Source organism: Callospermophilus lateralis, chromosome 6 (genome assembly GCF_048772815.1).
Source record: "Callospermophilus lateralis isolate mCalLat2 chromosome 6, mCalLat2.hap1, whole genome shotgun sequence".
In the NCBI taxonomy this organism is placed as follows: Eukaryota; Metazoa; Chordata; class Mammalia; order Rodentia; family Sciuridae; genus Callospermophilus; species Callospermophilus lateralis.
Window position 1 is genome coordinate 144,560,532 of NC_135310.1, and position 16,363 is coordinate 144,576,894.

Here is a 16,363-nt window from a genome sequence, read left to right on the forward strand (position 1 = left end):
TATCTCCCTGGTGACGGTGTCTTTCATCAGGCAAACACGATTCTTTAGATGCTTTGTAGTTTTCCTAACTCAGTTCCGGGTTAGGCATCAGGGGAAGATCAGCTCCTTATCTATTCATAGAGAAAGACTGCATACTGGGACAGTTACACAACAGATACTTCTCACATCTCCCTTAGTGATGATTTTTGACTCTTTACCTTTGTTCCCTTGCTTTTGCTGGTGGATTCTACATAGGCCTGGTGTGAAACAAACCTACGAAGGTGCATCAGCGAGCAGCACCGTTTTGTCTGTGACACCTGTGACAAGGCGTTCCCCATGCTCTCGTCCCTCATTCTGCACAAGCAGACCCACATTGCCTCGGACCAGGGACGGGAAAAGCTGCAGGCCAAGACCCTGGCTGGTGATGTTCTGGACCAGAAGGCCTTCCTGACCTTGCTGGGCCTGCAGCACACCAAAGACATCAAGCCTGTGCCCACTGAGGAGCCCCTGCCCGATGACAACCAAGCAATACAGCTCCAGACACTCAAGTGTCAGCTACCTCAGGACCCTGGCTGCACCAACCTGCTGAGTCTGTCTCCTTTCGAAGCTGCTTCCCTAGGTGGTTCTCTCACAGTCCTTCCTGCTACCAAGGAGAGCATGAAGCATCTGACCTTACAGCCCTTCCAGAAGGGCTTTATCATCCAGCCAGATAGTAGTATTGTGGTCAAGCCCATCTCGGGAGAGTCAGCCATCGAGTTGGCAGACATTCAGCAAATTCTGAAGATGGCAGCCTCGGCTCCCCCACAAATCAGTCTTCCACCTCTCTCCAAGGCCCCTGCCACCCCTCTGCAAGCAATTTTCAAGCACATGCCCCCTCTGAAGCCAAAGCCCCTGGTCACACCCCGGACGGTGGTGGCCACCTCTACACCCCCTCCTCTCATCAATACCCAGCAGGCCTCCCCAGGATGCATCAGCCCCAGCCTCCCCCCACCACCCCTGAAGCTCCTCAAGGGCTCAGTGGAGGCCGCCTCCAACGCCCACCTGCTGCAGTCTAAGTCGGGGGCCCAGCCAAACACGGCCACCCAGCTCTTCCTGCAGCAGCCCCGGGTAGAACTGCCAGGCCAGCCTGAGATGAAGACGCAGCTGGAGCAAGACAGCATCATTGAGGCCCTGCTGCCCCTGAGCATGGAGGCCAAGATCAAGCAAGAGATCACAGAGGGGGACCTGAAGGCCATCATGACAGGGCCCAGTGGCAAGAAGACCCCCGCCATGCGCAAGGTGCTATACCCCTGCCGCTTCTGCAACCAGGTGTTTGCCTTCTCGGGAGTCCTGCGTGCCCACGTGCGCTCCCACCTGGGCATTTCACCCTATCAGTGCAACATCTGCGACTACATCGCTGCCGACAAGGCCGCTCTCATCCGCCACCTGCGCACGCACAGCGGGGAGCGACCCTACATCTGCAAGATCTGCCACTACCCCTTCACGGTCAAAGCCAACTGTGAGCGGCACCTGCGCAAGAAGCACCTCAAGGCCACCCGCAAGGACATCGAAAAGAACATCGAGTATGTGAGCAGCAGTGCGGCCGAGCTGGTGGACGCCTTCTGTGCCCCGGACACCGTGTGCCGGCTGTGCGGAGAGGACCTGAAGCACTACCGCGCGCTGCGCATCCACATGCGCACGCACTGCGGCCGTGGCCTGGGCGGCTGCCACAAAGGCCGCAAGCCCTTCGAGTGCAAGGAGTGCAGCGCCGCCTTCGCGGCCAAGCGCAACTGCATCCACCACATCCTCAAGCAGCACCTGCACGTGCCGGAGCACGACATCGAGAGCTACGTGCTGGCCGTGGATGGCGGCCTGGGCCCTGCCGAGGTGCCCGCCGAGGCCTCCGGAAGGGAAGAGGAGAGCGGCTGTGTCGCCTTCAGCGACTGCAAGCCCATTGCCGCCTTCCTGGAGCCCCAAAACGGCTTTCTTCACGGGGGCCCCGCCCAGCCCCCCCTTCCCCACGTGGCAGTCAAGCTGGAGCCCGCCAGCACCTTCGCCGTAGACTTCAATGAGCCCCTGGACTTTTCTCAGAAGGGCCTGGCCTTGGTCCAGGTGAAGCAGGAAAACGTGTCCTCCTTTCTGAGCCCTTCTTCCTTGGTCCCCTATGACTGCTCCATGGAGCCCATTGACCTGTCTATCCCCAAGAACTTCAGGAAAGGAGACAAGGACATGGCTGCTCCCAGTGAAGCCAAGAAGCTGGAGCAGGAGGTGGGGAGCAGTGAGCAGCTGTCTCCCTGCCCACCCTGCCCTACTCTGCCAGTGACCCTGGGGCCTAGCGGAATCCTGGAAAACCCCACAGCCACGGTGGTGGCTGCCACCCCAGCTGCAGGCCGGGAACCCCATGCTCAGCCCCTCCAGGGCTCTGTTCAGCTGGCCGTCCCCATCTACTCCTCAGCTCTCGTCAGCAACCCTTCCCTCTTGGGAAGCTCCGCCCTCTTAAGCAACTCGGCCCTCCTGAGCAGTTCAGCCTTGCTGCGGCCATTGCGGCCCAAACCCCCCCTGCTCTTGCCAAAGCCCCCAGTGACAGAAGAGCTGCCCCCACTGGCCTCCATTGCCCAGATCATCTCATCCGTGTCTTCGGCCCCCACTCTGCTGAAAACCAAGGTGGCCGACCCAGGCCCTTCAAGCACCAGCAGTAACGCTGTAGCTGCAGACAACTTAGGAGGCACCATACCCAAAGCTGCTGCCACCCCCGCTGACACCACAAGCCCAAAAGAATCCAGCGACCCACCCCCTACAGTGAGCAGCCCAGAGGCAGCCTCACCCACTGAGCAGGGGCCAGCTGGCTCATCCAAGAAGAGGGGCCGGAAAAGGGGGATGAGGAGCCGGCCCCATGCCAACAGTGGTGGGGTGGACCTGGACTCGAGTGGTGAGTTTGCCAGCATTGAAAAGATGCTGGCCACCACGGACACCAACAAGTTCAGTCCATTTCTGCAGACTGCAGAGGACGACACTCAGGACGAGGTGGCTGGAGCCCCCTCTGACCACCATGGGCCCAGTGACGAAGAGCAGGGTAGCCCTCCGGAAGAAAAGCTGCTGAGGGCAAAGCGGAACTCCTATGCCAACTGCCTGCAGAAGATCAACTGTCCCCACTGTCCTCGGGTCTTCCCTTGGGCCAGCTCCCTCCAGAGGCACATGCTCACACACACTGGTAAGAGGGCCCACTGGACGCGCCAGGTGGTGAGGCCTACCTCCTGGCAGGGAGGCCAAGTGGGGGATCAAGGGATGGAGGTCAAAAGTGGAGGACCCTTTTCTCGTGCTCCATTCATTCCTTGATTCTCCTGTTGGAAGCCACAGGCTTGCTGGGGGTCCGTGAGTTTCCCTGATATTCTTAGTAACCATAGTGACCTGTGCCCATGATCTGAGCCCCTCTGAGGGGTGCTGGTGAGAAGTGTCCAGTGCAGCGTGGTCATGTGCCCATTGGTCCCCTCACTTCCCTCCTCCCAGCCCTTCCCAAGAAGGTTTTGAGATAATTTGCTGGGTTAAGCAGGGGAGGTGGCTCCAGAGAAGTGGGACTTTGTATTAAGGTATTGGGGCATAATGAGCTCAGTGTTGTGACATCAGAAATTTCAGCCTGGCATCCTTGGTGCAGCTTTTTAAATTTTGAACAATCTGAGTTCTTTTGGCCACGTATCTCTGTAAAGGGAAGTACTGCAAAAGGTGACACTGGCCATTTCCTCTCAGTTCACCAAGCTGGCTGCACCTTCCCCTATCTATTTTGAAAATCAGTGGTGGATGGTGTTAGAATTTTTTGTTACATTGATACTAAAATTATCAACTGTCACAGGGAAACATCCCAAGTATGATTAATATTCTAAATAACAGTAAAATTAGCAAAATATTCAAATGATCACACAACTCTCAATTATAATTTCCCAGAAATTCTCGCAGGACTTACGTCATTGAACTAATAGTAAATTGAATGAGGTCTTTAACCTTTGGGGGTTCAAAACCCAAATATTAATAGGATCAAAGATCAACTGATATTGTATGTATGGAAAGGATTGCTGGATGAATTACAAGCCAGCAGTTAAATTTGAATTCCAGAACAACAACAAACGATGTTGAGGGTGTTTCCCTGCAGTATTTGGGATAGATGAAAAATTATTTGTTGGTCTGAAGTTCACATTTTAACTGGGAGTCCTGTGTTTAGGAGGTTTCTAACAGTCTGGTGAGGGTAACTTTGTGGGAACTGGTGTGAGCCATGCTCTCTGGCCAGGGGGAAACACCGCGTAGGGCTGGTGTCCCACACGTGAGGTGGAGCAGCAGGAAAGAGTTCATAAAGCAGCCCTGCAAACCAGGAAAGTATGCAGAGGCTAGTTTGGGGGGGGGGGGGAGCCGAGGCGGTGTGACTGAAAGGATTGGGGTCTCTTGGAGGTGCCAATCTCCAGAGATTGCCGCATCTCTTCCTGGGATGCTAGGGCCTTGAATCCAGGAAGTCCGCAGTGTCGTCCAGGGAGGGCTCCGTAGAACCGGAATTTCTAGATTCATAAAGTACACGCTGCCTTTTCAGTCCTCATTTTCTTTCCACTGAAATAGTTTAAGCCAAACAAACTGAGTAACAGTTCTCAGGAGGAAGCGTTTCAGAGAAGTGCCCCCACGCAGAAGTGTCTTCTGCTGCCCTTTTTTGGGTGACATCTCTTTGTTTCCTGCAGAATCTTTGGAGAAGTGAGTATTTCTGTTACAGATTTTCAAAGAGCAGGTGGTCTGGAGCTGGTGGTCGGTTTGGTTCTGGCCCCTCCTCCCCTCTCTCCTCTGCCCCTGCCATCAAACAGCCTCCCATCATTTTCTGATGACAGTCCCATGCTCAATAGACACTGTGCATATTTTCCTCTAAATGTGTTGAGGCCATTTATCCCCAGACATTTCTATTCCCAGTAAACTGGCGATTTCCCTGAGAAGCTGGAGCAGCCAGAATTTCCTTTCAAGAGTTGTGCTGGAGTAGATGCCTGATACCCAGCCCCACTTCAGAATCCAGCACTGTGATTGCCTGGCTTTTGAATGCCAGAATGTCATCATTGGCTTAAAATTTGGTAGCATGTGAGCCAGGTGGAGTGGTGCATACTCATAATCCCAGCAACCTGGGAGGCTGAGGCAAGAGGATCACAAGTTTGAGCCAGCCTTGGGAACTTAATAAGACCCTGTCTTAAAATAAAAAGGCCGGGCACGGTGGCGTTCGCCTCTAGTCCCATCCACTCGGAAGGAGGCAGGAGGATGGGGAGTTCAAAGCCAACCTCTGCAAAAGCCAGACCCTGTCTCTAAATAAAATACAAAATAAAGCTGGGGATGTGGCTCAGTGGTCAACTGCCCCTGAGTTCAATCCCCAGTACCAAAAATAAATAAATTAAAATAAAAAGGACTGGAGACCTAGCTTAGTGGAATGTACTTGGTTCAGTTCCCAGTACAAAAATGAAATAAAAATTTGGAAGCATCTGAGCCTGAGCAAGGAAGATGTAAGACCTGTTCGAGACCAGGTAGGATGGATGTAGATATAAACATTCTGCTACTTCTCCCTTCGTAGTTGCCGATAACCTTAATTAGAGGTGTCTCTTTGGGGCCAGTCTCTGACATCCAGTCAGAGAAGCCTCTGAGAGCTAGTGTTCATGACATGAGGAACTCGAGGCTTAGGGAAGCTAAGTCACTCGCCAGCAGTCCTGTGGGTGGTAAAGTAGGCCAGAGCGCCACACCAGAGCCACCGTTCCCTGCAGCCGCCCGTGATCGCCATGGCCTGCTGGTGCCCTCATGGAGGCCCTCCTGTGCCAGCCTGCCTGCCCATGCCTGCATGAAGAAGACTGGGAAGTGGTGTGAGACGGGGGAGAGCACAGCTGGGCATCAGAATGCTATGGATTAAAATCTCAGCGACTGCAGAATTGTGTTGTACCCCATGTAAATATTGGTGCCCGCTGGCTTCCGCTCACTTCCTTTCCTTTCCTGTGCACCACTACTCACCGTCCAGGGATGGCCTCGGCATCACCTGACTAAGTCACGCCATGTTGAGCACTCTGCTATGTCTGGTGCTGTGTGAGAACATTTCCCACTCATCGAGCATTAGACCTGGAAAAAGACGGGGGATCGTCTTCCCACAGACCTGAAATTCCCCTGGTCGGCAGCTCTGCTGTCCATCAGAGTCACCTAGCTCCCTGGCTTCTTAGGCTCCCTCCAAAACTTGAAAACATGGCTTGAGGCATATACTTAAGACTCAGCAGCAACCCTGTAAACAAAGGAGGTATGACAGGGAAGGTGTTTTGTAGTTTTGTTTTTAAGTGTAGTATTAAAGCTGATAGTTTTTATTCCGAGAATGGTGTTCTAGGGGATCCACCTGCCAGCTGCCCGCGCTGTCACAGCGCTGCGGCTTCGCCTCTCCCTGTTCAGGCTCCAGGAACTGCATCTGAGGAGGAAGCTGGCATCTTCCATGTCCCTGCCTTGTTCTCCACACACACCTGCCCTCTTCCTCCTGTCCCTCTCTGGCTTTCTCCCAGCCCGGAGCTTCCTGCTGATGGGGGACAGTTCCTGGTTCCTTAACCTTTCTCTCCCTGAACTCATCACCTCCTCGGAGAACAACACTGCCCCTGGTGAGCATCTCATCCTGTGCCTTTAAGCAGCTGGTGGAGGACTGTGCCAGGAAACACAGCCAGTCCCTCTTGTCTCTGCCCTTGATTTCTTCCTCCTTCCCTTTGCTCTGGTTCCTCATCGTCCAGGGACAGGCTTGGGACCAGGTGATGTCCAAGTTCCCTCCAGCTCTCGACACTGAGATTGTCTAGCTTGCTCGCCTTGTCACTGGTGCTTCAAGCTCCTTTTCCTGGCCACCTCAGGGCTCTTCCCACCCGAGACCCTCCTCCCCACTATCGGGCAGCCAGCATCAGAGTTCAGGTGAATAAGATGTCCTCACTCGAGTGCCGAAGGCACCTGAGCACCACATGTCCTCACCTCTAATCCAGTCCTGAGGGTGGAACCGAGGCGTGCTCTAGCACCAAGCCACATCCCCGGCCCTTTTTATTTTTATTTTATTTTACACCTCTGCCAAAAGTAGAGGAAAAAATACCAAAAGGAAGACACCTTCGCCTCGAGGGTAGAGGAGTTGCGGCAGGAACCAGGGGCCTCGAGCTGTTTTTGTCTTGTTACAGAAAGAAAGGCAGCTGCAAGTTTGCCATCCAGGTCCCGACCTCCCCTCCGAACCCTGGTTTCCTTTGGGAAGTGAATAGAAATATTTCCAGATCTGTGTTCTTGGTCCTGATAGCCAAGGTCCTGATCTCCTTGGCAAACTCGCTCTCCCTGTTCATTCTTGCCCCAGTGCCTTCCAGAGAAGACCATTCCACGCAACGTGTCTCTTCCCTTCTGAGCTGGTCTATGCAGAGGATGACTGGCCTGGAGTTGGGGTTGGGGGCGAGGGATGACCCTTGGGTACCAGGGGGATTCACTGTCGTTACAGATGTTCTTACAAACACCCCTTCTAAAGTAGTGACGTGGGGCAGTTACCACATTAATCAAACCATGTGAAACTTTCCACTGTAGGTGACCAGCCAAAAGTGTTCTTAAAACCTGTCTTAAAATACTAAAAGGGCTCAATATTTCTGCTATCCATAGAGACCACTGCTATTTAAAATAGAAGGACATTTGCAATGAAATGAAATGTGAGGTGTTTCTGTTTGTTTTGTTTTGTTTTTTTGCTTGTGTTTTATTTTCTGGTCCTGAGGATTGAACCTAGGAGTGCTCTACCACCAAGCTACATTCCCAGACCTTTTTATTTGTATTTTAAGAAAGGGTCTCATGAAATTGAGAGGCTGGCCTCAAACTTGTGATCCTCCTACTTCAGCCTCCCAAGCTGGGGTTATAGGTTGGCACCACTGTACTTGACTCCATACTGCCTTTTGACAATAAAATGTAAAGGAGCAGTTTTTTATTCCTACTTGAAATCCTTAAATATTATATTCAATTCTTAATGAATAGCAAGAAATAATTTGAAAGATGCACCAGTACTTTACAACTAGTTGCACAAAAGCATGATTTTTTTAAAAAATTAATGTGGTTTTTTTTTTAATATACGTTTAGCAAAAAACACTTGCAAAAAGAAGGGATCTTCTGAGCAATTGATGGGTTCTCCACTATTTTGTGTGGCTCCCCAAAAGTATACGTACCGTATCCTGGATTTCTGATTCAGCCCTTCCTGGGTTTCCCATAGGGACTTGCACATCTTAGGCAGGGCTCCACCACGGAGCTACACCCCCCAGCCTGTCTGTGTTCATAACCAGCTCCAAAGGAGATTTGGAAGCATCGTCTTAAAGTCTTTGAGCTCAGAAAGGAATAAATGTCTTGGATTACTCCTGGCACACAAGTTTGGCCACACTGCTGCTTCAGTCTTGCTGGCCTCATGTCTTCATGCCCAGGGAACAGCGCCACCTGCAGTAGTGCAGCCTGGCAGTGCCAGTGGTGCTGCCCCTTCCTTGTCCTGGGAAACCTGCAGCCCTTCCACTCACCCTAGGCGCCAGGCCTTACTGAGCACTCTAGCAAACCCCTGCCCCTGAGCACTGCCCAGCCCAGGCTCAGTGGACGTTACAACACTAATCTAAACCGAAGGCCAAAGGTCTGTGATTTGTGTCTCCAGGGAGCTGTGCTAGCGGCTCTTCCTGCAGGCCTGACGCTTGTGTTTGGCCCTGGCCGTCCCAAGGTTCAGTACCTGACATCTTTTCCACTGTGAGGTTGGACACTAGGATCTACAAGTGTGTGCCTGGGGGAGAAAGAAGAGATTAGCGATGTAGCAAAGGATGGACCTCCATTTGTTCTCTCCTGAAGCCTGCCTCGTCCACCTCATCCTTCCCCTTTCTCCTCCTTCATCATTCTCCTCCTCCTGTCCCACCCCTCCTTTCTCACTCTCCCCCCACACCCGTTTCTCTCCCTATTGGACTTCTCATTCCTCTCCTTCCTTCCCTCCTCCTCTGTCCTTTTCCCTCCCCTCTAACTCCCACCCTCCTCCTCTTTCTCTGTCCTTCCTCCCCCTCTTCCTGTTCCCCTTTCTCCTCTCTTCCTCCCCTTTTTCACCCCTACCTCCACCAGCCCTTGCCCTCCCATTCATCCACACAAACATGGGACGGTATCAGAGGAGCTTCACTTGCATTTTGCAACATGGTGTTTACAGTACAAAAGGAATCCAAATAAAAGGAGAGGATGGGCCAACCAAAGCAGAGACTCCCCTGGGGAGGGAAGGAGGGTCTCTCCTCTGAGCCTTTTGCCCATTTGTAGAGCTGGGACTGGGGGTGGGGGTCCCCTGCTACACATCTGTGGGGTGAGCAGACTTGCTTATGTGTTGGTCACTCAGGTATTTCCAAGCCAGAGTTCAGACCAGGGGGAGCAAAGAAGACCTCCAGGCTCTGCCTGTGAGGACCACAGTGACCTTGGGCAGAAGTCACTGCAGTACGTCCCAACAAGTCGCACAGGTGGGGTCCTAGGGAGATGCACTGCTCCTGCCCCCCATGGGAAGCCACAGCCACCTATGGCTAGAATGGGGACCTGCTGCGTGAAGGGGGCACGCCCTGACTTCTCCCATGGGCCCCTGAGGTGACCCAGGGATACAGGAGCCCTCTGGGAGGCCCAGCCTGTCTTCTCGTCCCCTTGGGGTCCCCAGCATCTGTATTATTCGCCAAGCTAGAAATCACTGTGTTTTCTTTGTGGTTTAATACAGGTGTTGTCTTACCAGGGTCTGAAATCCCTTCATTCTTATTTTTTGTTGTCATTATTTAATAATTTTAATGCTAATGCCATCACTTTATTTAAATGTATATATCTTGGTTTCACTGTTGAATTTCTTTTAGTATTTTGAAGACAAAAGCTCATTCCAATTCACTCAGATGAGGGAAATTTATCATTATCATTCTAGTCTTTGGTATTTCTCAGTGTTTTGTTTTTAATGAATTTTGTTTATTAAAAGGAAGGGGTGGAGGGTGGGGGAGAGCAAATGCCAGTAATCCCAAGAGAATAAATCAAAAGCGATTTTTCTTTTTCATTGCATTAGAAAGCCAGATAAATATATATTTTTTTTCCTGCTTCAGGTCAGAAACCCTTCCCTTGTCAAAAATGCGATGCCTTCTTTTCTACCAAATCTAACTGTGAACGCCACCAGTTGCGCAAACACGGAGTTACCACCTGTTCCCTGAGAAGAAACGGGCTTATCCCCCCAAAAGAGAGTGATGTTGGATCCCATGATAGCACAGGTAGTGCCTCCAGGTGATGGAGAACCAGAGAGGAGGAGAGCGGAGGGCGCTGCTCCGGGCTCCGCCGACAGCCGCAGCCAGCTCAGGGCGTGCTGAGGACTGGGAGCGCGGCTCCTGGGTCAGAGGGGCCTAGACTACGAGACGACGGAGCCAGGAGCCCAGGGAATTCGGGAACCAATGGCAGTGCCCCTAGGTGACTTATGGAAGTGGCTAGGGAAGATGGACACCCTCCTAGCAGAAGGGGGCCTTTGTTCCTAGTGCTGGGCGGTGGGGTCTGTGGGAGGTGTACAGTTTTTGTAGCTCTGGGTATGAACACCTCTAAAAGGAATGTGAAACCTTAAAGGCTTGGGGAGCCCCAGCCTCCGCAGCATCCTGGAGCAGGGAGGGGCTTACTGGGACGTCCGTGTATTATTATAGGAACTGGGGGTGCTGAGCCCTTCCAGGGTGGGGCGAGGTGGGGTGTTTTTCTTTTCAGTAACTCTCTTCCAGTAGAAGACTGTCCTTGTTTGAGAAGCACTCTGCATGTCCTTTCTTTAATCACGTCTCTGCCTGACCTGAACCCGGTGTGACTCTCTGTGCTGACGTGTGCTCCTCCCCCAGACCCTACAGAGCAATTAACAGCTGCCCACTCAGCTTCCGCCACCCTTCTCCCTCGGCTTCTGTATTTACCCACGTCCTCAGTTCAGTCCTCAGTTCAATGCCCTCCATCGTCCCAGGCTGCTGGGGTGCACCACCCCCAGAACAAACGACAATAGGCTACTGCAGGTCACCACGGCTTACAAAAGGAACAGTGAGGGTGGTGTGAATACTGGATTCGGTTCTGCAGACCTTCAGTGCTTGCCGTCTCCAGATCTCCCACTGCTTGCAGCCAAGCCAAGGTGGTTCCCCCAGCTCTGTTTTTCTGGAGTTTAATTGTGCCCGTGGCTTCTCTTCACATCTTGAGCGTGAAGGGGGTCTGTGTGGCATAGGAGGCACCCCACACTATTAGTCCTTACCTCAGGGTCAGAGGGAATGGGGCACAGTGGAGTGAGTGGGCACCATTTCCAGGACGAGAACTGATCCCACTGGGGGGAACCGGCCCTGCCTTCCACATACCTCCCACCAAGCCCGAGAGAGATTTCGAGCGCCCTTGATCTGCCCAGCCCTTCCTCCAGTTCAGACCCTGACGGGTAGCCAAGTGCTGGTTTTGCTGACTCCATTCCCCAGATTCCATTTCCACACAGTTTACCGAGGTCCTGAGTAAAGAAAGTTATGATGCCCACAGCACCCTGCCCCTGGAAGAGCCCTGTGAGCCGGGGATGGTCTACTTGCTGCCCAAGTGACAGGAGGCCCGCCAGGCTGCCCACAGAGCTCGCTTTCCTGCAGACCTTCCTGTTAATGTTTAACCCTCGGCTGCCAGGGCACCTGTTGGTCCAGAACGCTTTCTGGCAGCCTGGTTTACAAAGCAGCATGTGATTCTTTCCACACCAGTTCCGAAGGAGGGAAGACAGCTGGTGAAGGGGCAGGGACTGGGTCCTCGTGTTTTACCAACAAGTCTTAGAGTCCTCACCGTGTGCCACGTGCTCACTTTGTACCCAGCGTCCCTCCCATACGGAAGGAAAACCCTGGGATGCTGCTGACCCCAGGGGTGGCTGTGGATCCCCAGATACAAAGCTGAATCAAGATGTACACTCCGAGCTTTGCTTCAGCAAACGTTGGCCTCTGGGCGCATTTGGCTCTAAGTTTACAGTGACAGGTTTTGTTTTTTCAAGGCCCTGCCCCAGAAGTTGTATAGATTTTCTGTAAAGGGACAAAACTTCTGGGAAAAGAAAAGTCACCAAAAGTTGTAATGTGAAACCAGTCGAGAGAAGTTATAGGTCTGGTTTAATTGTGGTCACATTTTATGGTGAGAAGAAACTGAGATTCAGGAGGGAAAGAAAGCAGGTCAGGGAGGCAGACAATCCCGGGACTTCAAGGAGAGATTTACAAACAGGGGGGCATGGTGGGGTTTGGGGGGCTCCCTCCAGGGCAGTTAAAAGTGAGACTTTTGAGAAACAGACTATTTTTTTTAAAGTCAGGAAATTACCCAGGAAGTTCTCGAGGTTTCTAAGTTTATATGCCTAGACTGCATTTTCTTAAAATCTCTAATATTTTTTAATGTCCATGTGACTTTTTCAGTCCCATAAGATTTTTCGTGAAAATGTACCTCAGATATTTTCCCCAAAATGGTGCTAAAAATGCTGTAGTGGGGAGAGCGGCTCTCCTTTCAGAGGGCTGCATTGAATTTTAAACTGAAACTGCACTCTGCTGGGCAGAGGTGCCTGGCCCCCTTTGCTCTTGATGCCCTTCTGGGTTCTCCTTGGACGCTGTCTAGAAGAGCCATGGTAAAGGCAGCCGGGTAGGACTATAAACGTGAATGTTTTTAAACTTTTCCCTTAGTGGTGGTATGAATGCCAACCCCAAAATCCCATGTGTCCCTGTGGACTGGGCCGCAGCGTTGATCCCAATCATCAGGCAAAGCGCAGACAGAACAGCTCTACCCATCAGATTAATTATTTAGATGATCATGTCTGCCTCGTCAGGTAGCGTTTCATTTCCAGGAGCAGGAGATCCTTAACTGGAGCACCTAGGAAGATGTGCGCTGTCCGGCAAGGGGAGCTGTGGGTTCCTTGCCTATCGGGATTTCTTCAGCTTTTTCCCACTGCCCCCCCTCCCCCCATAGAGAAGAGGGACAGATGGGTGGCAGAAAATCAGTGCTTGCTTTTCAAGTAGCATTGCTTATACAAAGCCATCAGCTCGGCTACCTGTATTTGGCAATGTGAGTGTTGAAGAGGGTCAAAATAGGACCTGGCCTTTCGAGGTGGATATTAGTGGTACGTGAACAGGTTAAGTCTGTTGTTCCCAAGAATCAAAAGTTGCTTGGAACTTGAGGGGCTAAAACACTCCCCCTAGCGGAAATTTGGTGGAAGACAGCCACACCTCCTTTGTTCAAAGAGGAAGTGAGCAGAGTTCTCCTTCCATTATCCACCATTATCCAGAATTCATTTTGATTTTTTTCTGGGTCTATCTTCTGAAATATGTTCTGTGCAGTTCATTCTTGCGCAGGATGTGGTATGTGCCCACGGGCCCAGCTGCTCAGGAGGCTGAGGTTGAGAATTCTTTGAGCCCACAATTAAAGATCAGCCTGGGCAACATAGCGAGGAGCAAGACCCTTTCTTTTTTTTTTTTGGTTGTTGTTGTTTTGTTTTGTTGTTGTTGGACATAATATCTTTATTTTATGTATTTATTTTTATGTGATGCCAGGGATTGAATCTAGTGCCTCACACATGCTAGGCAAGTGCTCTACCACTGAGCCACAACCCCAGCCCCACAAGACCCTTTCTTTAAAAATTTTTTTTGCTGAAAAAATAATAAGAGAAATAGTGTAGGATATACTGGAGCAAAGTGGAAGTAACTAGATATCAAACCTTTTTTAAACAGATTACCCACAAAGCCAACAAATAAGTTAAGCGCGCTTCATTTTTGTTGTAGAGTTTATCCAGAATCCATTCTGGAGATGCTCTCTATTCAAATATTTCCAGAAAATGAGCATCTGAGTTTTCCTTGAAATGTGCCCTAATGTTGGTGTGCATCTCTCAGAAGTCCTAGTTCTGGTCAAAAAAAAAAAAACATGAATCATGTTCCCCTCTCACATATCTTGATACCCAGCAGCAGTCGGAGTAAAACCAAGGCAGTCTCGTGGGTAGAATGTCACACAGATGGTTACAGGTGAGCCCCAAACTCCATGGGTGTGAAGAGCAGGTATCATCTCTGAGGATATTGGGAGAGGCAATACCAGCTCCTTATCTCAGCCCCAGGAACACCTTGATGGCAGATAATGGGATGTGTGACGTTGAAGAGGAGTGAAGGGCCTGGGGTAACATTGTGGGGTGGCTGCCCCAGCAAGCAAGAATCGGGTTAGGTGTGTAAATCTTTGCTCAGTTCAAGCACTGTGGTCGGAGACGGGCGTGTTGAGGACGTGAACCTCCCCTGTGCTGGGAACAGGGTTCCGTCTGCCTGACTCCGAGGCGCCTCTGAGTGCTTACAGTGATGAACTGGACATGAATCTACACCTAACCGGTAGGCCCTGCCGGCTTCTGCCTCACTGTTACAGCACATACTTAACAGTCCTTAAGTCCTCATTCAGTTCTGACCTGCTTGGCGTCATTACAATTGCCACAGTGCTCTCTCTTCAGAAGGTCATTAAAAGCTAGTGGACTTTCCCCGTCTAGTTTTGCTGTGGAGAGAGGACAAATGGGAACAAGCAAGAGGCAGGAAGTGTGAGATGCCTGCAACCCACAATTCCCTGTTCCCACTCGCACCCGCCCCCACAGCCCCTCAGGGCCTCCTGCCTTCCTCAATTGCTCTCCTGGCATAAAGGTAGTCCTCCCCTGTGGAATGTCTCTCCACCCTCCGGTGCTGCAGGTGTGCATGTCTCCTTTTGCCTCTGACCTCTACCTAGAGATGAGCTGGCAGGCGAGAGGGTGTGCGCTATAAACACAGAATTCACGCCAGGGTCGTGAGAGGATTGGGAGGGTGGTCCTGTGTGTGATGCATGTTCATATAATTTCTTTGCACTGGAAAGATAACTTACAACTTGGCTTCCTCAACTTCCCTAGTGCCACCAGTCTCTGGAATGCACCTTCTCCTATCTTGCAGCCCTTTGTCTACGCTGCCTGAGTCACTCACCTTCCTGGGGCGGGGCAGTGGAGTCCAGGAGGTCCAGGCACAGCCAGCCCTGGGAACCTCCTGCAGGGGTGTGGAGGCTGGTTTGCCCTCCTTAAGTCTCCAGGTTCATGTTGGCCCTCACGAGGGATGTCAGGGGTGACGAGGATTGGGGATGAGAAATCCTCACTGAGCTTGGGACCCAGGTCACCAGGGTGGATCCAGCCAAGTCCCAGTAGAGCCCTTCAAACGCACGTGCTTTGTGCATCCCGTCTGAACCCCTTCCCTGCTGTGCTTGCTCACACAGATAGCCAGTCAGACTCGGAAACACTGGCGGTGGCAGGTGAGGTGCTGGACCTCACCGCCCGGGACAAGGAGCAGCTGCCTTCAGAGGGAGCCGTGGAGCTCAGCCAGGCTGCAGCGGATCCTCCTGTGGAGGAGGCCAAGGCAGAGGCAGCCTCCCCTGGGAAGGGGGAAGAGAAAGGGGCAGAGGAGAAGCAGGAGCTAGAGGAAGAGTGTGGCGTGGAGGTGAGCGCTGGGGATGCCGAGGGGCCGGAGGAAGACACAGCCAGCAACAAGAGCCTGGACCTCGACTTGGCCAGCAAGCTGATGGACTTCAAGCTGCAGGGTGAGGCGGGCCCCGCGGGCAGCCAGGGCTCTGCCCAGCAGGACCAGAAGCACGCCTGTGACACCTGCGGGAAGAGCTTCAAGTTCCTGGGCACCCTGAGCCGCCACCGGAAGGCTCACGGCCACCAGGAGCCCAAGGATGAGGAGGAGACGCAGCCTTCGGAGGGAGAGGGTGCTGGCGGAGCAGCCGAGAGGCCACCGTCTGTCCCTGCCTCTGAGCCTGAAGAGAAGCCCACTGAACCCCCTGAAGTGGAGCCGGCCCCAGGCACCAGGGAGGCCTCCGAGGAGAAGCAGAACGAGGAGACAGAGGGCCCCTCTGACGGGGAGGGCACAGCCGAGAAGAGGTCCTCAGAGAAAAGTGACGATGACAAGAAACCAAAGACGGACTCCCCCAGGAGCGCGGCCAGCAAGGCAGACAAGAGGAAGAAGGTCTGCAGCGTGTGCAGCAAGCGCTTCTGGTCCCTGCAGGACCTCACCAGGCACATGAGGTCCCACACAGGTGAGGAGGGCCCAGGCCACCAAGGGGAGGAGAGGGGGACCCACCTCGCTCCCAGAGCAGTGACGGAGTTGGAGCCCCAGGCCACTGGGAGAGTGTAGGAGAGTGAGGTGACCTGGGCAGGGCCATCCGTCCTTCCCTCCCAGAGAAACCCTGCCAGGCCCAGTTGGTCTCCACTTTCCTCCCTTCCCAGCTGCCGCCCGTGGGCCACCCGCACCCAGCCAACCTCCGCACTGTCCGCTGGGCCCTGTGCTCGCGGCCAAGAGCCCCGGGCCGGCTCTCAGCAGGGCGATGTTCTTGGGCTGCTGACAGGTGCTGTTCTCAGCTGTTGGCC

General features: G+C 52.7%; 1 protein-coding gene across 5 annotated transcripts in view; it reads left to right on the forward strand.

Moving 5' to 3' along the window:
• Positions 1–16,363, forward strand: part of Rreb1 (ras responsive element binding protein 1) — a 130,858-nt gene that overhangs the window by 110,671 nt on the left and 3,824 nt on the right. For 4 of the 5 annotated variants that reach the window (XM_076859153.1, XM_076859158.1, XM_076859154.1 and 1 more), the window contains 3 exons: positions 235–3,169; positions 10,062–10,223; positions 15,214–16,032. In XM_076859153.1, the coding sequence (XP_076715268.1) occupies positions 235–3,169; positions 10,062–10,223; positions 15,214–16,032 (3,916 nt within the window). The remainder of the gene's footprint in view (positions 1–234; positions 3,170–10,061; positions 10,224–15,213; positions 16,033–16,363) is intronic. The other variant, XM_076859155.1, reaches the window with a different exon arrangement.